Genomic DNA, 22240 nt, shown 5'->3' with positions numbered 1-22240 from the left:
TTGAAGTTATTGTTATTTTTGTTATCGATGTTGTCATTGTTGGATAGGACAGAGAGAAATGGAGAGAGGAGGGGAAGACAGAGAAGGGGAGAGAAAGATAGACATCTGCAGACCTGCTTCATCGCCTATGAAGGGACTCCCCTGCAGGTGGGGAGCTGGGGCTCGAACCGGGATCCTTATGCTGGTCCTTGCGCTTGGCGTCACATGCGCTTGACCCACTGCGCTACTGCCCAACTCCCATGGTATCTCTTTTTCTTGTTCCCTATCTCCCCCTTCCCTCTCAATTTCTTTGTATCTATCCAATAAATTAAAAAAAATTAATTATACTCTCACTTCAAAGTCTTTCCCCTAACCAACACTAAACAGCAGAGCAAACAAAATACTCTCCCCAGAGAAGTAAAGTAGTCTGGGGTGGGCCCACGGAATGATGCTTCAGTATAACAGCAGGGGGAAAATGCAGTCATCTTTTAGCCTTATTTCCAAATTCTACATCACTGGTCTTAACAATATCCACCCATTTATCTTTTCCTGCTTATCCATGTGCAAGCAGTAGTCCTAGAATATCCCCTTTTCCCCTCACCACTCCTTTTCTCTGGCAAGTATGCAAGAAGGGTTGTGTTTGTCTCGGCAGGTACGTGCCCTGGAACTTTCATGAACCCCAGCCAGGAAACTACCAGTTTTCTGAGGACCACGATGTGGAACATTTTATTCAGTTGGCACATGAGCTGGGACTGCTGGTTATTCTGAGGCCGGGGCCCTACATCTGTGCGGAATGGGACATGGTGAGTGTGGCTAGTCCGGGCTCTGCCAGACTGGGTGCGGGATAGGGGGGTGGGGCTGGCCGGCAGGGGGAGTTGGGGAACAGTGAACAAAAGTGGGTTAGGGCCATCAAAAGAGCTCACTTGTCTTCTTCTCTTTCCCTCTCTATCTCCCCCTTCCCTCTCAATGTGTAATGTGCACAAGCTAGGAGGAATTTTCAGTGCTATGGTCTCTTTCACGCTTCCCTTTTCTTTTCTTTTCTTTTCTTTTCTTTTCTTTTCTTTTCTTTTATTTTATTTTCTTTCTTTTCCCTTCCCTTCCCTTCCCTTCCCTTCCCTTCCCTTCCCTTCCCTTCCCTTCCCTTCCCTTCCCTTCCCTTCCCTTCCTTTCCTTTTCCTTTCTTTTGGCCTCCAGGGTTATTGCTGGGGCTCGGTGTTGCCACTGCTCCTGGAGACTATTTTTTTTTTAATATTTATTTGTTTTCCCTTTTGTTGCCCTTTTTTATTGTTGCTTTAGTTATTGTTGTTATTGATGTCGTCGTTGTTAGATTAGGACAGAGAGAAATGGAGAGAGGAGGGGAAGACAGAGAAGGGGAGAGAAAAATAGACACCTGCAGACCTGCTTCACTGCCTGTGAAGCGACCCCCCTGTAGGTGGGGACTGGGGGGCTCAAACTGGGATCGTTCTGTAGGTCCTTGCGTTTTGCGCCACGTGCACTTAACCCGGACTCCCAAGGCTATTTTTTTTTCTAGATTTATTTATTTCCTTTTGTTGCCCTTGTTGTTTTATTGTTGTAGTTATTGTTGTTATTCTTAATGTTGTCATTGTTGGATAGGACAGAGAGAAATGGAGAGAGGAGGGGAAGACAGAGAGGGGGAGAGAAAGATAGACACCTGCAGACCTGCTTCACCGCTTGTGAAGCGACTCCCCTACAGGTGGGGGGTTGGAGGCTCGAACTGGGATGCTTACACAGGTCCTCCCCTTGTCTTTGTGCCACGTGTGCTTAACCTGCTACACTACCGCCCAAACCCCAGGAGGCTAATTTTTTTCCTTTTGTTGCCCTTGTTGTTTTTATCATTGTTGTGGTTATTATTATTGTTGTCATTGATTATGTTGTTGTTGGACATGACAAAGAGAAATGAAGAGAGGAGGGGAAGGTGGGGGGGGAGATAGACACCTGCAGACCTGCTTCACCACCTGTGAAGCGACCCCCCTGCAGGTGGGGAGCCAAAGGCTCGAACCAGGATCCATACTCTGGTCCTTGTGCTTTGTGCCACTTGCACTTAACCCGCTGTGCTACTGCCTGACCCCCATTTTCTTTCTTTCTTTCTTTTTCTTCCTTCCTTCCTTTCTCTCTTTCTCTTTCTTTCTTTCTTTCTTTCTTTCTTTCTTTCTTTCTTTCTTTCTTTTCTCTTTTTATTTCTTTTGCTAGAGCACTGCTCAGCTCTGGTTTATGTGAAGCAGGGGATTGAACCTGACACTTTGGAGCCTCAGACACAAGCCTCTTTGCATAAACATGCTATCCACCCCGCCCTCTCTTTCTGCCTCTTTCTCTATCTAAAAAATAAGAAGTGCATTGCATCAAAGCAAAGGACTCTGGGGAAGGAGGGTGGGGCTGGGTGGTGTGTGTGTGTGTGTGTCTGTCTGTTTGTCTGTCTGTCTGGGAGACTTTGAGGCCCTGATGCATGAAGATAGCAAAGGACCTAAGTTGGGGTGAGAGTGTCTTATAGACGCCTGTCCCGGGAAGATGAGGAATTGTACCCACGTGTCAACAACTGTACTATAACTCATTAACCCCCCAAGTAAAATGATAAAAGTCAACAAGTTGATAAAAATATAAATAATTATTAAAAGTGGTTTAACTGTCTCTAATTCCGGAGAGCAGGGCATCTGTGACTAGCCAACACAGGTGTCTTTTTTACCTCAAGAGGAACGTCACCTGGAAATACAGTTCATGTTGTGGGCTCTGTCTGCCTCGCAAGGTGACTGGGAAATAAGTGAAATGATCTAGATAGGAGGTTTTCATTCTCAAAGCATTACCTGCATGCAGTGTGATCTGATTTTTATTGTGGTATCACTTCTGTTTTCCCTGAAAGCTGGCGAAATTGAGCTCAACTCAAATGCCCCTCTCAATGCAACTTTTCTCCTTTTGCATTGAAACTAGGAGCAAATCTCCATCTCCCCTGAAAACTTCCCACCAAATGGACTTTACAACTACTTCCTTTTGCTTTTCCTGTCCTAGGGAGGACTGCCTGCTTGGCTCTTAGAAAAAGAGTCTATTGTCCTTCGTTCTTCAGACCCAGGTACGTTGTGACAGGTGTTTTGGGAGAATGTATGAGAGCTTAGATCATTTCCATCAAAAGACTATTCTGTGCAAGAATTCTGAAAACTTAGTGAAAGTCAGAGTATTCATCGTTACTCCACTGCACAACACCCAGCACCGGATGTATAGGACATAAGGTTTCTTGGAAATACTGGAGCAGATCCTACTGATACGCTGCTAGCTCTGAATTAGCATCCGCCCTGCACTTGCAACCAACCCACTTGACAGTGGTGCTCTCCTTGCATTTTCAGTATATGACACAGCTGTCGAGAGCATCCACCTAACCAAAATGACTCATTGAAACGGAAGTGTCACTGGGTTGATTACTCTGTAGCTCACATGGATTCTATTTCCTTGTCTACATTTGCAGAGTATATTTTATTTTATTGTTGGATTTTTTTTTTTTTGGTGGTGGTGTCAGGTAATGAACCCAGGGTTTTGTATATGCATGATATTGTTAAGCCCCCTTCCAATCTTTTTTTTTTTTTTTTTTTTTTAACCAGAGCACTGCTCAGTTCTGGCTTATGATAGTATGGAGGATTGAACCTGGGACCTGGTAGCCTCAGACATGATAGTTTATTTTCAGGACTATTATGCTATCTCCCCTGCCCCCATTTAAAAAATTCTCTCTATATATAGATTTTTAATTAAAAAAAGTTTTTTGTTAATTTTTGTTGCTGAGGAGTTATTCTGATGCAGTCTCCGCCCCCAGGTTTTACTACTCCCGCGAAATCCTAGCAGTGCCCCCTTCAACCAATCCTGGCCCCACACGTCACCCCTGGTTGTCGCCCAATAAAAAGCCCCCTCATCCCCCCCTCTCTCTCTGGGCTCTCAGCTCCCCCTCTCTCAGATCTCGCCCCCTTCTCTCCCCCTGTGGTCAGCTAGTGGGGACGGCCATTGCCGGCTGGCCCCACGTGGTCTGAACCAAACCCCCCCCCATCCTATAATAAAGATTTGTGTACCCCTTTGCTCTGGACGTCCACTCTCTTCTCAGCGGTGCAGCCCGACACCAGACCGCCACAACAATAAATTTTTTTAAAGATAGAAATTGAGAGGGGAGGGGTGATAGAGAGGGAGAGGCAGAGAGACACAGGCAGCTCTGCTTCACCACTTGTGAAGCTTTCTTCCTGCAGGTGGGGACCAGGGACTTGAAGCCCGCTCCTTGTACGCTATAGTGTGTGCTCTTAACCAAGTGCGCCACCGCCTGGCCCCTTATTCTATATATTTTTAGAGATAGATGGGGTGGGGAAAGAGGGAGAGATAAGAGAAACCCAAACACTACCCCTTCACCCCTGGAGTTTCATTGGTTTTAGTCATGTGCTCCCTTGTGGTTGTGGGGATCAAACTCAGGACTTGAGCTATAGTAAGACCTTCACTTTATCCTCTGACCTATCTCCCAGGCTTTTACAGAATGATATTTAAATGATAGTTTGTATCTTCTTTTGTCTTAATCAATTATTTAAATTTTTGTTTTAAATTTTGTTTTAAATTTTGTTTCATTTTTCTTATATTTGATTGGACAGAGGGCAATGAGAGGAGAGGGAGAGCTAGAGAGGCAGAGAGATACTTGCTTTACCACTCATGAAGCTTTCCCTCTGCAAGTGGGGCTCAGGGGCTTGAACACCTCAGTCTTTGCAGATTTTAACATGTGCACTCAACTTGGTGCACCACCACCCAGATCCAGACACACCACTAAATCACTCCTTTTCCTCTTTTAGCAAACCCTGGCTGGATACCACCTGCATTCTTGACTTTGTTTCCTAATGGCAGGTCTGAGTACCAGACCTACACTGTCCCTATCTGGCAAGAGCTCAGTGGAGGAGTGCACTCCCTGCAGGACCCATTTTATCACACTCTTAGTGCTTGTAGCAACTCTGTCTCAGAAAGTAGCTGTTGAACCCAGTACATCCAGATCTGTGCTGCCATAGGCTGCTATAATAAGGATGTGTGGTGTGTGTTTGTTGTACAAGCTGTGTGATGGTGTTAAACCCCACTCGTTTCCAGATTACCTGGCGGCTGTGGACAAGTGGCTGGGGGTTATTCTGCCCAAGATGAAGCCTCTCCTCTATAAGAATGGAGGACCGATTATAACTGTGCAGGTAACCTTGGAGATGAGTGGGGCAGGTGGGGTAGAGGAGAAACATTTCCATCTATCCACATTCCAGGTAGGAGTAGTGTAGACAGGAGCCCCCTGAGTCTGTTTCTTTAAGATACAATACCACAGATGTCACAGACAAATTTATTTGCATGCATTTGGGGAAGGTATTTGCATTTGTTTAATGCCTGCCATTATCAGACTCTACTGGATTCTTTACGTAAGCTATTTAAATACTCATATATCCTTTAATTTATTTTTTTAGACCTTATTTGTTTATGTATTTTTAAAATCTTTTTATATTTGTTTATCTGTTTTGCCTCTAGGGTTATCCCTGGGGCTCTGTGCATGCACCACAAATCTACTGCTCCTGGCAGCCATCTTTTTCCCCATTGTTGTTGCTGCTGTTGTTAGATAGGACAGAAAGAAACTGAGAGAGGAGGGGAAGACAAAGTGGGGGAGAGAAAGATAGACACACCTGCAGACCTGCTTCATTGCTTGTGAAGCGACCCTTTTACAGGTGAGGAGCCGGGGCTCGAACTAACTGGGATCCTTGAGCTGGTCCTTGCTCTTTGAACTATGTTTGATTAACCCAGTGCACTACCACTTGGCCCCTATTTATGTATTTTTAAGCAGAATGATGCTCAACTCTGACTTATGGTGGTGGTGCCAGTGGTTGACTGGGATGTCTGATTTCAGGCATGAAAGTTTGTTGCATAAACCTGGGTAGGTAAGGTAGCATAATGTTTATACAAACTACTTTCTCTTTTTTTTAAATTTTTTTTTTAGTATATTTATTTATTTATTGAACAGAGACAGCCAGAAATTGAGAGGAAGGGGGAGATAGAGAGTGTGAGAGACAGAGAGACACCTGTAGCCCTGCTTCACCACTTGTGAAACTTTCCCCCTGCAGGTGGGGACCAGGGGCTTGAATCTGGGTCCTTGCGCACTGTAACATGTGCACTCAACCAAGTGCACCACCACCTGGTTCCCAAACTGCTTTCTCTTAACAAGTGATTTCTTATTTTATTTTGATAAGACAAAGAGAAATTGAGAGAGATGGGGGAGAGAGAGAGAGAGAGAAAGAAAGACTCTTGCAGCACTGCTTCTTTCTTGCACAGCACATGAGATGCCAGGCATCAAACTCAAGACCTCATGGGTGAGAGTCCAACACTTTATCCACTGTGCCACCTCCAAGACCACCTCTCTCAATTTCTCTCTGTCCTATCCAGCAACAACAGCAGCAGCAGCAGCAACAATAACAATGGAAAAAATGGCCACTGTTCCTAGTGCAGACACTGAGCCCCAGCGATAACCCTGGAGGGAAAAAAAGAAAAAGAAATAAGTATATGCAGGGGGTAGATAGCATAATGGTTATGCAAAGAGATTCATGTCTGAGGCTCAGGAGTCTTAGGCTCAATTCCCCACGCCGCTATAAACCAGAGCTGATAAGTACTCTGGTAAAAAGGAAAAAAAGAAAAAAAAAAAGGGGGAATTGGGCGGTAGTGCAGCGGGTTAAGTGCACATGGTGCAAAACGCAAGGACCAGAGTAAGGATCCTAGTTCAAGCCCCGGCTCCCCACATGCAGAGGAATCGCTTCACAGGCGGTGAAGCAGGTCTGTAGGTGTCTATCTTTCTCTCCCCCCTCTGTCTTCCCTTCCTGTCTCCATTTCTCTCTGTCCTATCTAACGACAATGACATCAGTAACAACAACAATAATAGCTACAACAATAAAACAAGAGCAACAATTGGACATAAATACATAAATATTAAAAAAGAGAGGTAAATTTATTTTTTAAAAAGTATATAAAAAAACCATAAACCACTTCGTTATCTTCTGAACATTCACTGTTTTATTTTATACTATGAAGAGTTATTGCTGTGGCTTGGTGCTGGCAGTAAGAATTCACTGCTATTGGCAGCCATTTTTTTTGTTCTTTTCTTTCTATTTAAGAATTTAAAAAAATTATCTTTATTTATTTATTGGATAGAGATAGGCAGATATCAAGAGAGAAGGGAAGACAGAGAAGGAGAGAGATAGAGAGATACCTGCAGCCCTGCTTCACCACTTGCAAAGCTTTTCCCCTGCAGGTGGGGATGGGGGCTCAAACCTGGGTCCTTGCACGTTGTAACATGTGTGCTTAATGAGGTGTGCCACCACTTGACCCCCCCTTTTTTTCTTATGACTTCAGGGTTATTGCTGGGGCTCAGTGCCTGCACAACGAATCCACTTCTGAAGGCCATTTTTCCCCCCCATTTTGTTGCCCTTGTTGTTGTCATTATTGTTATTGTGGCCATTGATGCTGTTGTTGGTTAGGACAGAGAGAAATTGAGAGAGGAGTGGAGACAAGAGATGGGGAGTGAAAGGTTGACACCTGCAGACCTGCTTCACCGCTTGTGAAGTGACCTCCCTGCAGGTGGGGTGCTGGGGGCTTGAACCTTACACCACTGCTCCTTGCGCTTCGTGCCATTTGTGCTTAACCTGCTGCACTACCGCCCTGCTTGTGAAGCACCCCCCTTCCTCATCACAGGTAGGGACCTGAGACCTTCTGCATGATAATGTGTGCACTTAACTGGGTGCGCCACCACCTGACCTCCTGTTTACTTACTTTTTGTTTGTTTGTTTACTTACTTTTATGAGAGGGAAGTGAGAGGGAGAGAGATAGAAATAGAAAGAGAGAGAAAGAGAAAGAGCGAAAGAAGCCAGAGCACTGATCTGCTCCATGTGGTGCTAAAGCAATGAACTTGGGATATCACATAGAGAGATCACATATAAAGGTGTGCTATAGACTGAGGCACTGAACTCCCCAGAGGCGCCTTTTAAATGAATAGTGACAAGGAGCTCACACAGCCTGGCAGCAGGTGGCAGCATCTGCTGACTCTGTAGCCTGTCTCTCTCCTGCCTCACAGGCTGACCTGCTTTCGTGCTTGTGCTGATGCAGTAAACTGGGCCTATTATAATTTCTCCTGTCTTCCTCGCCTACTCTCCTTCCTTATATTTTTGCTCTATGTAGGCTATGTTATATGGCAAATATTTTCCATGTGAAAAATCAGGACACTTGACTATCAAGGGTTTTTGTTTGTTTGTGAAATTATTTAGGTAAAACAAATGTTCAGGGACCAGGCAGTGGTGCATCTGGTAGAGATCACAGTCATCCGGGTTCAGGTCCCTAGCACCTCTTTCTGTTCAAGCCTCTGAGTCTTCCCTGTGTATATGTGTGTGTGTGTGTGTGTGTGTGTGTGTGTGTGTGTGGGATTTATGAGTGGTGAAGTGGTGCTGCAAGTGCCCGTCTCTCTCTCTTTTTTTTTTAACCAGAGCACTGCTCAACTCTGGCTAATGGTGGTGTAGAGGGTTGAACCTGGGACTTTAGAAGCTCAAGCATGAGAGTCTCTTTGCATAACCATTATGCTGTCTACCCTCCCCCTTTCTCCCCCTTCCATCTTGTTTTTTCTTTATCTTCATCATATTTATCTAATAAACAAATAAGCAAATAATATTAAAAGCACAAATGTTTATTGGATATTTACTGAAGCATTCTGAAAAAATTTTTAAACTTTTATTTATTTATTATTGGATAGAGACAGAGAAATTGAGAGGGGAGAGGGAGGCAGAGAGACACCCGCAGCCCTGCTTCACCATTTATGAGCTTTCCCTCTATAGGTGGGCACTAGGGGCTTTAATCAGGTCCTTGTGCCCTGTAGTATATGCACTTAACCAAGTGCAGCACTGCTTGGCCCTGAAAAATTATTATTATTATTATTATTATTTTACCAGAACACTGCTCAGCTCTGGCTTATGGTGGTGCTGGGGATTGAACCTGGGAGCCTCAGGCATGAAAGCTTATTTGCATAACCATCATGCTATCTCCCCAGCCCCAAAATTATTTTTTCCAAAAAGAGTTATCACTGAGTGTCTACACAGCTTCACTGTTCCCCGTGGTCATTTTTTAATAGAGCGTGAGAGATACTTGCAGTGCTGACCCACCATTTGGGAAGCTTCCACTCTGCAGGTGGGAGCCACTTACTTGAATGCTTGTCCTTGTGCTTGGTAGAGTGTGCATTCTGCTAGAGGTGCCACCACCTGACCCCTACCATGGATATTTTTCCTGAAAAGAGTCATGTTTTGTAAAAATGGCTACATTCTGGAACATCAAGTTGTAGGGCAGTGTGATATAGGGCTATAGGTATTCTTTTTTTAAGAAAGGTTTTTCTAGTGTCTGGGCACAAGTGCACCAGGTTGAGTGCACATGTTAGCATATGCAGGGACCCCTTTTCAAGTCCCTGGTCCCCATCTGCTGTGGGGAAGCTTCATGAGTGGTGAAACAGTATTGCAGATGAAGTGTTGGGGGGGGGGGGGGCGTCTTCCATTTTGTCAATAGCTAGTAGGCATATTTTAGTTACATTTCAAAAGGCCTGTAGCTATACTAGTGTTTTTTGTTTTGTTTTGGTTTTTTTCCCCTGAGCCTGAAATCTGATATGCAGGTGGATCCAAGTTATTGTCTGCAGAGATGATATCATGGCTGGGAAAAGGACCAGAAAGGTGGATCAGGGAAGAGAGTAGCTCCCTAATATGGGAAAGGGGTATAAATATTGTTGACTGTAACCCCCATTGAATTGATGTGATTTGGGGCCCATAATTAGCTTAGGAGCCTGTGTGAACTCTGCATCCTGCTAGATCTGAGCTCACATTCTGTGGTCACGAGTAGGAACATTCCATGCTGCCCCAGTATTGACCCATCTTCCTGAGGTGTAGCATAGAGTATGTTGTCCATCTTCCCTTCAGAGGATGGAACATTCTCTACCATTGTTGATCCAAGTTGAGGACAAGGTCCTATGGGGGTTCACAAAGGGGTCTATTTTGTTGTTCCTGTATCAATGGAGAGAGGGATTTATTCGAGTTCTAGGCCCATCAAGTCTGTTTGGGAATCTCAGAATTCCCCAATTAGGGACCCAGCTGGTGGAACGGCCTGATAGTGACTAAAGAGTCATCGTTAAAGTATGCCAGTCTCTTGCCCTTACTCAGCTTTTGCAGTCCGTGCTTTGATAAGGTTAGCTTTGGAGTGAGTGAGAGAACTGTAATAGGAGGAAGATGAGGAGGGTATCTATGTCTTAAGTAGATGCTATTTCATTATGAACTTGATACTGACTCACTAAAGACGATTGTGTATTTTTGCTTTCAGGTATATATTTTGCCCTAATTTATGGATACATGTGAACATATGCTCTGTCTCATGGGACCTGGCCTATATCTAGGTTTTGGGACTTTGTTAGGAAGTGAACCTCCTGGAATGGATTTAGAGAATACCATGAAAGGAAAGTTCTGACCCAAATGATGAGGGTGAACATTAGGTGATGCCTAACGTCTCTGTACACAGTCTGAGGTGAAGCAAGCTGAGAGGGTACTCGTTGCATTGATTAGGTTGGAATCAGCGATGCAATATCACTTGGTATGACTTGAGAGAAGCATGCAGGGAAGTGAGCCCCACACCAGAGGTTCCAGGATTGGGAGAAACATAGGCTTTATAGAGGAAGCGGGAGATTCCTGCTGTCTTAGGGTTTAAGAAGACAATAGATAGTTTTTTCAATAATCATATTGTTTGGCAGTTGGGTTAACTTTGAAAAATCCCTTTGTTAGGATTTACTGTATCATACACACCATCACCGTAGTTTATGTCCTTTGACATTATTTGCATATAGCTGTGCCACCAGTTGCTTTTGTTCTCCCTGGACTAAGCTTTTAAGAGAGTCAATATATCAGAGACTCAGCCTATGTATTAAAAAGACTCAGTCTGTGCTTTAAAAAGTTTGAAACATTCAATCAGTTTTTCCCCTCTCATATTACTTAGTGATTTATATGACTACAAATTAATAGGAGTGTACATAAACACCATTCCCGCCACCAAAAGACTGTGTTCCCCCTCCCCATGAAGCTGAACATCTACCTTCAACCTCCACTCAGGGTTTTTACTTTGGTGCCCTACTAGAAATTAAGTCAGATCCTGCTTTGCGTTTGCCTTTCTGTTATTCTTTTTCTTTTTTAAATTTATTTCTTTATTGGGGAATTAATGTTTTACATTCAACAGTAAATACAATAGTTGGTACATGCATAACATTCCCCAGTTTCCCATTTAACAATACAACCCCCACTATGTCATTTATCATCCTTCATGGACCTGTATTCTCCCCACCCACCCACCCATCCCAGAGTCTTTTACTTTGGTGCAGAGTCTTTTACTTTGGTGCAATACGCCAATTCCATTTCAGGTTCTATTTGTATTTTCTTTTCTGATCTTGTTTTTCAACTTCTGCCTGAGAGTGAGATCATCCCATATTCAAATTGTGCTGCCAAGAACATATGTGTACACAGATCTTTTTGGATGGATGTGTTGGGTTCCCTAGGATATATCCCCAGGAGAGGAATTGCAGGGTCATAGGGTAGGTCCATTTATAGCCTTCTGAGAGTTCTCCAGACTGTTCTCCACAGAGGCTGGACCAATTGACATTCCCACCAGCAGTGCAGGAGGGTTCCTTTGACCCCACACCCTCTCCAGCATTTGCTGCTGTTACCTTTTCTGATGTATGACATTCTCACAGGAGTGAAGTGATATCTCATTGTTGTCTTGAATTGCATTTCTCTGAAAATCAGAGACTTGGAGCATTTTTTCATGTGTTTCTCAGCCTTTTGGATCTCTTCTGTGGTGAATATTCTGCCCAAGTCCTCCCCCCATTTTTGGATAGGTTATTTGTTGTCTTGTTGTTGAGTCTGGCAAGCTCTTTCTATATGTTGGTCATTAAACTCTTATCTGATGTATGGCATGTAAAGATCTTCTCCCATTCTGTGAGGGGTCTCTTGGTTTGGGTAGTGATTTCGTTAGCTGTGCAGAAGCTTTTTAATTTGATGTAGTCCCATAGGTTTATACTTGCCTTAGTCTTCTTTGTAATTGGATTCGTTTCATTGAAAATGTCTTTAAAATTTATGTGGAAAAGAGTTCTGCCAATATTTTCCTCTAAGTATCTGATAGTTTGTGGTCTAACATTCAAGTCCTTGATCCACTTGGAATTTACTTTTGTATTTGGTGAAATACAGTGATTCAGTTTCATTCTTCTGCATGTTTCAACCCATTGTTTCAACCCTTTGTTTCCAACACCATTTGTTGAAGAGACTCTGCTTTCCCCATGTAATAGTCTGGGCCCCTTTGTCAAAGATTAGATGTCCATAGGTGTGGGGCCTCATTTCTGGGCTCTCAATTCTATTCCACTGGTCAGTGTGTCTATTTATGGTCTAGTACCAAGCAGTTTTGATGACAAGGGCCCTATAATACAGTTTGAGATCTGGGACTGTGATGCCTCCGGTTCTGTTCTTTTTTCTCAAGATTGTTTTGGCAATTCTAGGTCTTTTCTGGTTCCAGATAAACATCTGTAGCATTTTTTCTATTCTCCTAAAAAATGTGCTTGGGATCTTGATGGGGATAGCATTAAATTTGTAGATGGCTCTGGGTAATATATTCATTTTGATGATGTTAATTCTTCCAACCCATGAGCATGGAATATCTTTCCACTTCTTTGTGTCTTTTTCAATTTCTTTGAGTAGTGACTCATAATTTTCAGTATACAAGTCTTTCACTTCCTTGGTTAGATTTACTCCTAGATATTTTATTGTTTTTGTTGCTATAGTAAAAGGAATTCATTTCTGGATTTCAATTTCTTCTAGCTTAGTGTTTGCATAGAGGAATGCCACTGACTTTTGAATGTTAATTTTATAGCCTGACACCTTACTGTATTGCCTGATGATTTCCAAAAGCTTCTTGCTGGATTCCTTAGGTTTTTCCATGTATACTATCATGTCATCTGCAGATAAGGAGAGTTTGACTTCTTCTCTTCCAATCTGTATCCCTTTTATTCCTTGCTCCTGCCTGATTGCCATGGCAAGAACGTCCAACACTATGTTGAATAGTAATGGTGATAGTGGGCATCCCTGTCTAGTACCTGATCTGAGTGTAAATGCTTACAGTTTTTCACCATTGAGTTTGATGTTGACTGTAGGTTTGCTATATATAGACTCCACTATCTTCAGGAATTTTCCATCTGTTCCCATTTTTTGTAGTGTTTTGATCATAAAGGGACGTTGTATTTTGTCAAAGGCTTTCTCTGCATCTATTGATATGACCATGTGGTTTTTGGTCTTGCTTTTGTTGATGTGGTGGATCACATTGATTGATTTATGTATATTAAACCAACCTTGCGTGCCTGGGATAAACCCCACTTGGTCATGATGAACAATCTTTTTGATATACTGCTGTATCTGGTTGGCTAGAATTTTGTTCAATATTTTCACATTTATGTTCATCAGAGATATTGGTCTATAGTTTTCTTTTTTGGTTGTGTCCCTGTCTGCTTTTGGTATCAGGGTGATGTTGGCTTCATAGAAGCTGACAGGGAGTATTCCAGTGTCTTCCATCTTCTGGAAGACTTTTAAAAGTAGACGTATAGGTTCTTTGAAGGTTTTGTAGAATTCATTTGTAAAACCATCTGGTCCAGGACTTTTATTTTTGGGGAGATTTTTGATAACTGTTTCAATTTCATTAGCTGTGATGGGCCTGTTCATGTTATCTACTTCCTCTTTACTTAGTTTTGGAAGTTGGTAGGTATCTAGGAAATCGTCCATTTCTTCCAGGTTCTCTAGCTTGGTGGCATATAGTTGTTCATAGAAGCCTCGCATGATATGTTGAATTTCTGCGGTGTCTGTTGTGATATCTCCTCTTTCATTTACTATCCGATTTATTTGGGTCTTCTCCCTTTTTTGTTTTGTGAGTCTGGCTAAAGGTTTGTTGATTTTGTTTACTCTTTCGAAGAACCAACATTTACTTTCATTGATCTTTTGTATGGTTTTCCTATTCTCAATGTTATTTATTTCTGCCCTAACTTTAGTGATTTCTGTCCTTCTGGTTGCTTTAGGATTCCTTTGTTGTTCTTTTAGGTCTTTAAGATGTGCAATCAGGCTGTTTATTTGTGCTTTTTCTTGTTTCCTAATGTGTGCTTGTATAGCTATGAACTTCCCTCTTAGGACTGCTTTAGCTGTGTCCCAAATATTTTGATAGCTTGTGTCTTCATTTTCATTGAACTCTCGAAACATTTTGATTTCCTCTTTGATCCAGAAGTTGTTAAGAAGTGTACTGTTGAGCTTCCACATTTTGGGACTGTTACTAATCTTTTGTTGATTGTTAAGTGTTAGTTTAATTCCACTGTGGTCTGAGAAGATGCTTGGGATGATTTCAGTGCTCTTGAATTGGCTGATGCTGTCTTTGTGGCCTAATATATGGTCTATCCTTGAGAATGACCCATGTGGATTTGAGTAAAATGTGTATTCCAGTTTCTTGGGATGAATGACTCTGAAAATGTCCAATAGTTCTAGTTTATCTATCTCTTCATTTAGCTCCCTTATGTCTTTACTGATTTTCTTCCTGGATGATCTGTCAAGTTGAGAGAGTGGGGTGTTGAAGTCCCCTACTATGATTGTGTTACTGTTAATATATTGCTGTAGCTCTTTCAGTAGAAGCTTGATGTATTTAGATGGCTTCTCATTGGGTGCATAGATGTTAATAATTGTTAAGTCCTCTTGATTGACTGATCCTCTGAGCATTAAGTAGTGTCCATTCCTATCTTTTTTAATCTTATCTATTTTAAAGTGTATCATGTCAGATATAAGAATAGCTGTTCCTGCCCTTTTTTGTGGGCCATTGGCCTGTATGATAGTTTTCCATCCTTTCACTTTAAGTCTGTGTTTGTCTTATTGAGTTAGGTGGGTTTCCTGTAGACAGCATATTGTTGGGTTGTGTTTTCTGATCCATCTTCCTACTCTGTGTCTTTTAATAGGTGAATTCAGGCCATTGACATTTATTGATATCAAAGATTGAAGATATTTTAACGCCATTCTTGTAGAGTGTTAGGGTGTTTTGACATATGTCCTATTTGTGGTGGTCTGGTTGTTTATAGGAGACCTTTCAGAACTTCTTTCAGGGCAGGCTTGGTGATGGTTGATTCCTTCAACTGTTGCTTGTCTGAGAAGGTTTTGATGCCTCCATCTAGTCTGAATGACAGTCTAGCAGGATATGGTATTCTTGGCTGAAAGCCTTTCTCATTGAGCACTCGATAGATATCTTGCCATTCTCTTCTGGCCTGTAGTGTTTGTATGGAGAAGTCTGCTGCTAATCTTATGGGTTTTCCTTTGTAGGTGACCCTTTGTTTTTCTCTTGCAGCCTTCAGGATCCTTTCTTTATCCTTATTCCTTTCCATTCTAAGTATGATATGTCGGTGTCTTTAGGTCTGGGTTAATTCTGTTTGGGACCCTCTGGGCTTCTTAAATCTTTATGTCTTTGGTGTTGTCTAGACTAGAGAAGTTTTCAGCTATTATGGCCTGGAAAATGCTTTCTTCCTCTGGTATGCCAATATTGTTTCTTTTGAAGTCATCCCATAGGACTCTGTTGTTGTTTTCAGCATCTCTTAATATCTTTTTGAGATCTCTTAATTCTTTTTTAGTTGTCTCTAATTCATCCTCAATCTTGCTAATTCTGTCTTCAGCCTCATAGATTCTATACTCTCTGCCCTCTACAGTTTTCTGGAGTTCATCTATTTTGTTGCCCTGCTCTGATACTGTTTTAGCTTGTTCAGATAGTTGCATTCTTAGCTCAGCGATTTCAGCTTTCAGCTCTCTAATAACCATGAGATAATTAGTATTTTCTTCCATATTCTCATTTGTTGTTCCTGTATTTCGGATTACACTTTTTTCAAATTCTTTTTTTTTTAATTTTTTTTTTATTTAAGAAAGGATTAATTAACAAAACCATAGGGTAGGAGGGGTACAACTCCACACAATTCCCACCACCCAATCTTCATATCCCACCCCCTCCCCTGATAGCTTTTCCATTCTCTGTCCCTCTGGGAGCATGGACCCAGGGTCATTGAGGGTTGCAAAAGGTAGAAGGTCTGGCTTCTATAATTGCTTCCCTGCTGAACATGGATGTTGACTGGTCGGTCCATACTCCCAGTCTGCCTCTCTCTTTCCCTAGTAGAGTGTGTCTCTGGGGAAGCTGAGCTCCAGGACACATTGGTGGGGTCTTCAATCCAGGGAAGCCTGGCCAGCATCCTGATGGCATCTGGAACCTGGTAATTGAAAAGAGAGTTAACATACGAAGCCAAACAAATTGTTGAGCAATCATGGACCCAAAGCTTGGAATAGTGGAGAGGAAGTGTTTTCAAATTCTTTACTCACTCCTGTTATTATTTCCTTAGCTAATGTTTGGATGTTGAAATCGTTATTTTGTGCTTCACCCTCTGGAGGACTTTTAGCTGAACTCTTGTATGGTTCGATTCTCCAATATTTTTTCTTGTTGTTTTAACCATTTTATATATTATGTTATGAGTTCCCTTTATCAGTACTTTTCAAATTATTGATCACTATTGCCTGGATTGACTTGTGTCTAAGTAAGTTAATTAATGGGTTCACAGTGGTGGAAGTTAACAGTTGTTTCAATCCCTGAGTTGGAGCTCAGTGGTTTAAAAGCCTCTTTTTTTTTTTCTTCCCTGTAGGCTATGGGAGCCTGAGGGCTTTTAAACTATCAATAGGCTTCTTAGCTTAATCACTGACTCCTGACCAAGAGATAAAGCAGGGTGTGGCAGAGATAATCCAGTGGTTATACAAAGAGACTTTCACAGCCCCTCAGCTATGCCACCGAGGTGTCTTCTCCTGAGCTTCCTGGTTAGATCTCTGTCCCCTGGTGTCCCTCCCTGTCGCTGCTCCAGATTCTGAGGGTAGTAGCAATGGAGACTCAGAGTTGCACTTTGTGAGTCTCTGGGGAGTCCTCGCCTCCCTTAATATGTCCCCTTGTTGGTGGAGCAGACTGGAGGTGGTGTCTCAACAGATAAACTGCTGAGCTGTTAGCAGTCATTTAATCTCTCCTTAGGCTCCTCTCTCCTCTCTGTCACCAGCCGCACGTGTTTGTACTCACCGGTGATTTACTGGATTCCTGTGGTCATTCTAGTCCTGTCTTGTTTCAGTCCCGGGTGGTCTCCTTTGGTATTCCTAGTTGATCCCCCCTTTCTGTTATTCTTTTTCAACTTCTGTTGATGAGTGGGATCATCCCATACTCATCTCTATCTTTCTGACTTAGCTCACTTAACGTAATTCCTTCTAGCTCTGTCCAAGATGGGTCAGAGAAGGTGGGTTCATTGTTCTTGATAGCTGCGTAGTATTCCATTGTGTATATATACCACAGCTTTCTCAGCCACTCACCTGTTGTTGGGCACCTGGTTGCTTCCAGGTTTTAGCTATTATGAATTGTGCTTCTATGAACATAGGTGTACACATATCTTTTTGGTTGGGTGTTATGGAGTCCTTGGGGTATATCCCCAGGAAAGGAATTACTGGGTCATATGGAAGGTCCATGTCTAGCCTTGTGAAAGTTCTCCAGACTGCTCTCCACAGAGACTGGACCAATTTACATTCCCACCAGCAATGCAGAAGGGTTCCTCTGTCCCCACAGCCTCTCCAGCATTTGTTGCTGCTGTCGTTTTTGATGTATGCCATTCTCACAGGAATGACATAGTGTCTCAGTGTCTTTATTTGCGTTTCTCTGACAATTAACGACCTGGAGCAATTTTTCATATGTTTGTTAGCTTTTCGGATCTCCTCTGAAGTGAATGTTTTGTTCATATCCTCTGCCCATTTTTGGATGGGGTCATTTGCTTTTTTAGTGCTAAGTTTGCTGAGCTCTTTGTATATTTTTGTTATTAATCTCTTGTCTGATGTATGGCATGTGAAGATCTTCTCCCATTCTGTGAGGGTTCTCTTTGTGTCATAGTTTCTTTGGCTGTGCAGAAGCTTTTCAATTCGAGGTAGTCCCATTGATTTGTTTCTGCTTTAGTCTTCCTTGCAGTTGGGTTTGTTTCATCAAAGGCCTCTCCCAAATTTATTCCTCTTGTGTCCCCATTTACAGGTTGAAAACGAATATGGCAGCTTCTTCACTTGTGATTACGATTACCTGCGTTTCCTGCAGAAGCGCTTCCGCTTCTACCTGGGTGATGATGTGCTTCTGTTCACCACTGACGGGGCCACTGAGAAGCATCTCCAGTGCGGGGCATTGCAGGGCCTCTACGCCACTGTGGACTTCGGGACAGGTCGGTGCTTGCAGTGACAGATGGTCCAGCAATGACCCTGTGGGATTTTTATTCAGTTGATCTTTCTAGGCACCTACTTTTTAATTTATTTCTTATTTTTGAGATTTTATGTTTTTATTTATTTAGCATTTTGTGAAAAGTAAATGGTTTACAGGACAGTTGTTGGCACAGGGATACAATTTCTTATCTCCCTGTGATAGGTGTCTGCAAAACACTACTCCCAACAGAGATTCTTTTCTTTCTTTATTATTTATTTTTATTTATTTATTAAATATGCATTTATTATTGGATAGAGACAGAAATTGAGGGTTCCAGGCAGTAGGGTAGCGGGTTAAGCGCACACACATGGTGCAGAGCACACCGACAGGTATAAGGATCCTGGTGAAGCAGGTCTGCAGGTGTCTGTCTTTCTCTCCCCCTCTCTGTCTTCCCCTCCTCTCTCTGTTTCTCTCTGTCCTATCTAACACCACCAACATCAACAATAACAACATAACAATAAATGTAACAAGGACAACAAAAATGGGGAAAAAATGGCCTTCAGGAGCAGTGGATTCGTAGTGGAGGCACCAAGCCCCAACAATAACCCTGGAGGGGAAAAAAAAAATAAAGAAATTGAAAGAGGAGGGGGAGATAGGGAGGGGAGAGAGATAGACACCAGTAGCTCTGCTTCACCTCTGTGAAGCTTCTCCCCTGTAGGTGGGGACCAGAGGCTTGAACCTGGATTCTTCTGCATTGTAATGTGAGCAGTTAACCAGGTGTGCCACCGCCTGGCCTCAGAGATTCTTTTCTACTGACATGTACCAGGACGTCAACATCCTCTACATCCCCTCCCATCTATCCCTTTCCCGGAGTCCTTTGCTTTGGTTCAATGCACCCCCCTCAGTCCATGTACTTTGACTTGGGCACATTAAATGGGACTTCTCCAATTTTCCTATATCATGAAATAGGTAACATGAAACAATTGATAAAACGCTCCTCTAGGCTGAGTGGTGGCACACCTGGCTGAGCACACATGTCACAATGTGCAAGGACCCGGGTTCAAGCCCCTGGTCAAGTGCAGAGGGAAAGCTTTGCAAGTGGTGAAGCAGTGTTGCAGGTATCTCTCTCTCTTCCTCTCTATCACCCTCACCCTCTCAATTTCTGGCTTTGTCTATCCAATAAATAAATAATGATAATCAAATTTTAAAAAATAAAAAAACACTCCTCCATTGTGTTTTGTTTTTGTTTTTAACTAGAGCACTGCTCAGCTCTGCCTTATAGGTGCTGTGGGGGGTTGAATCTGGGACTTTATTTATTTATTTATTTTGCCTTCAGGGTTATGGCTGGGGTTTGGTGCCTGCACTACGAATCCAAATCCAGTGCTCCTAGAAGGTTTTTTTTTTTCCCATGTTGTTGTCGTTATTATTGTTGTTGCCACTGATGTTGTTGGATAGGACAGAGAGAAATCGAGAGAGGAGGAGGGGAGACAGAGATGGGGAGAGGATAGACACCTGTAGACCTGCTTCACTGCCCGTGAAGCAACCCCCCTGCAAGTGGAGACCTAGTGGCTTGAACTGGGATTCTTACGCCTATTGGAGCGCTTTGCACCATGTGCGCTTAACCCACTATGCTACCGTCAAACCTGGGACTTTATAGCCTCAGGCATGAAAGTATCTTTGAATAACCATTATGTTATCTACCACTGCCCCCGCCCCCGTTTTTTTTTTTTTACTCACCAGTTATTGCTGTGGCTCAGTGCCTATACACTCCTGTCAAGACAGATAGATAAATTGAGAGGGGAGGGGAAGATAAATGGGGAAAGTTAAGGAAGAAAGAAACCTGCAGTACACAGCTTCACTACTCATGAAGCTTCCTCCCTGCAGGTTGGGAGCAGGGCTTAAACCTGGGTCCTTGCACATAGTACTGTATGTGTTCAACCAGATGTGCCACTGCCTGGCCTCTGCAAAGAATTTTTTAAATTTAAACTGGTGTTGCCTTTATCACATGAGTGCCCTTTACAGCACTGGGAGAACTAGCTTAGATCCTGGAGTATGCTCCCTCAGGGATCAATTGTCCAGATACAAGTCTAACCCTAAGAAGCTGGATGCAGAAGCACTTGCCTTTCGAATTCTGTGTCCGAGAAGCTGCTTCCTATTCTTCTCTGTTCTTCTTAAGATTTCCCCACAGTCATCTTGGCTGAAAGCTCCAGACTGTGGACTTAGTGAACTTAACTGGGTGTGGTTGATCTGTCAGCCTTGGAGATAGGGAACTCATTTCACACCTCTGTCATCTTTACCATAAATGAAAGTTCTGTGTGGGCCACAGTGTGGGTAGGGCACTTCTGGTAATAAGAAGCTTTCTTCAAGGATATAACGGAGGCCAGGTGCTACTGTACCTGGTTAAGCGCACATATTACAGTGCAAGACCCTGGTCCCCCACCTGCAGGGAAAGCTTCAGAAGTGATGAAGTAGGGCTGCAAGTCTCTCTCTCTCTCCTGTACATCTCACCCCTCCTCAATTTCTGTCTGTATCCAAAATAAATAAATAAATATATTAAATAAAAGAATATAACAGCTCAAGGCAGTAGTGTGTAGTCCTGAAAAGAATCCTGGACTGCACTTCGTATATGTGTGTCTTGCTCTTTTTTGCCATGGAGAATGTTATTAGGACAGTCGAACTCTTGAATTGAGACCTGTAGATTAGGTAATAGTATTGTGTCCGTATTAATTCCTCGGATTTTATCTGTGCATTACATGCATTGAAAAGTTCTCTTGCTCTTAGGGGATGCACCTGACTATTTAGTGGTAAAAGGTCATTGTCTGCAAATTATCTCAAATGGATCAGATAAACAGTACTTTCTGTAGAGAGAAAGAAACTGAGAAAGATGGGGCAAATCTTAACAGCCGGGGAATCCAAGCAAAGGGACTGTGAGGTGAGAGTTCTTTGTATGCTTCTCACAATTTCTCTAGAAGTTTGAAATGATTTCAGAATAAAAAGTCACCTTCCTGCCACTGGAAAGAACTGGCTGTTCAGTGACTTGACTGTTTCTAGAAGCATGGCATATTGCTCAGAGCATTGGTGGTAAAATAGCTCATCTAGGAGGCGCCGCACAGGAAGCGGCACGCTGGTTTCCTCTAGCTTTGGCACGCTTCCCATCACAGTGGTGCGGGGGGAAAGCTGTACAAGTGGTGAAGCAATGCTTCAGCTGTGTCTCTGTCTCTCGCCCTCTCTATTCCTTCCTTTCCTCTCGATTTTTAACTGTCTCTATCCAATAAATGAATAAATAAATTTTTAAAAAATTAAAAAGGAAGGAGAAACCAAAGGTCCATCCAAGAGCAAGGGGTCCTTTGGAGGCCTTGCTGGTGTCATTTCCATTCTGGGATGTTGCTCTGAGAGCCACGTTGTAAAGGTTTACTCTGTTAGAGACACTGGTCAAGCTCACTCTTGCATGGATGCAAAGCATTCTATGACTTGTGGAGAAAATCTTTTATTTTTAATTTTTTAAAAATTTTTATTGCCACCAGGATTATCGCTGGAGCTTGGTGCCTGCATGATGAATCCACTGCTCTCAGTGGCCATTTTCTTTCTTTTCTTTTCCTTTCTATTTTTTTTTTGAATTTTTATTTATAAAAAGGAAACACTGACAAAAACCATAAGATAAGAGGGGTACAACTCCACACAATTCCCACCACCAGAACTCCATATCCTATTCCTTCCCCTGATAGCTTTCCCATTCTTTATCCCTCCGGGAGTATAGACCCAGGGTCAGTATGGGGTACAGAAAGTGGAAGGTCTGGCTTCTGTAATTGCTTCCCCACTGAACATGGGCGTTGACAGGTCTGTCCATAATCCCAGCCTGTCTCTCTCTTTCCCTAGTGAGGCGGGGTGCTATGGAATCAGGGCTCCAGGACAC

The 22240-nt window shown here is 42.8% G+C and overlaps 1 protein-coding gene across 2 annotated transcripts in view; it reads left to right on the top strand.

Moving 5' to 3' along the window:
- GLB1 (galactosidase beta 1) overlaps positions 1–22240 on the top strand; it is a 109431-nt gene that overhangs the window by 30584 nt on the left and 56607 nt on the right. For both annotated transcript variants that reach the window (XM_060180493.1, XM_060180492.1), the window contains exons 3-6: positions 632–782; positions 3001–3061; positions 5086–5180; positions 18169–18349. In XM_060180493.1, the coding sequence (XP_060036476.1) occupies positions 632–782; positions 3001–3061; positions 5086–5180; positions 18169–18349 (488 nt within the window). The remainder of the gene's footprint in view (positions 1–631; positions 783–3000; positions 3062–5085; positions 5181–18168; positions 18350–22240) is intronic.

Source organism: Erinaceus europaeus, chromosome 21, assembly GCF_950295315.1.
Source record: "Erinaceus europaeus chromosome 21, mEriEur2.1, whole genome shotgun sequence".
NCBI lineage: Eukaryota > Metazoa > Chordata > Mammalia > Eulipotyphla > Erinaceidae > Erinaceus > Erinaceus europaeus.
Note: the sequence above shows the minus strand (reverse complement) of the source record. Positions and strands in the feature narration are given on the sequence as shown.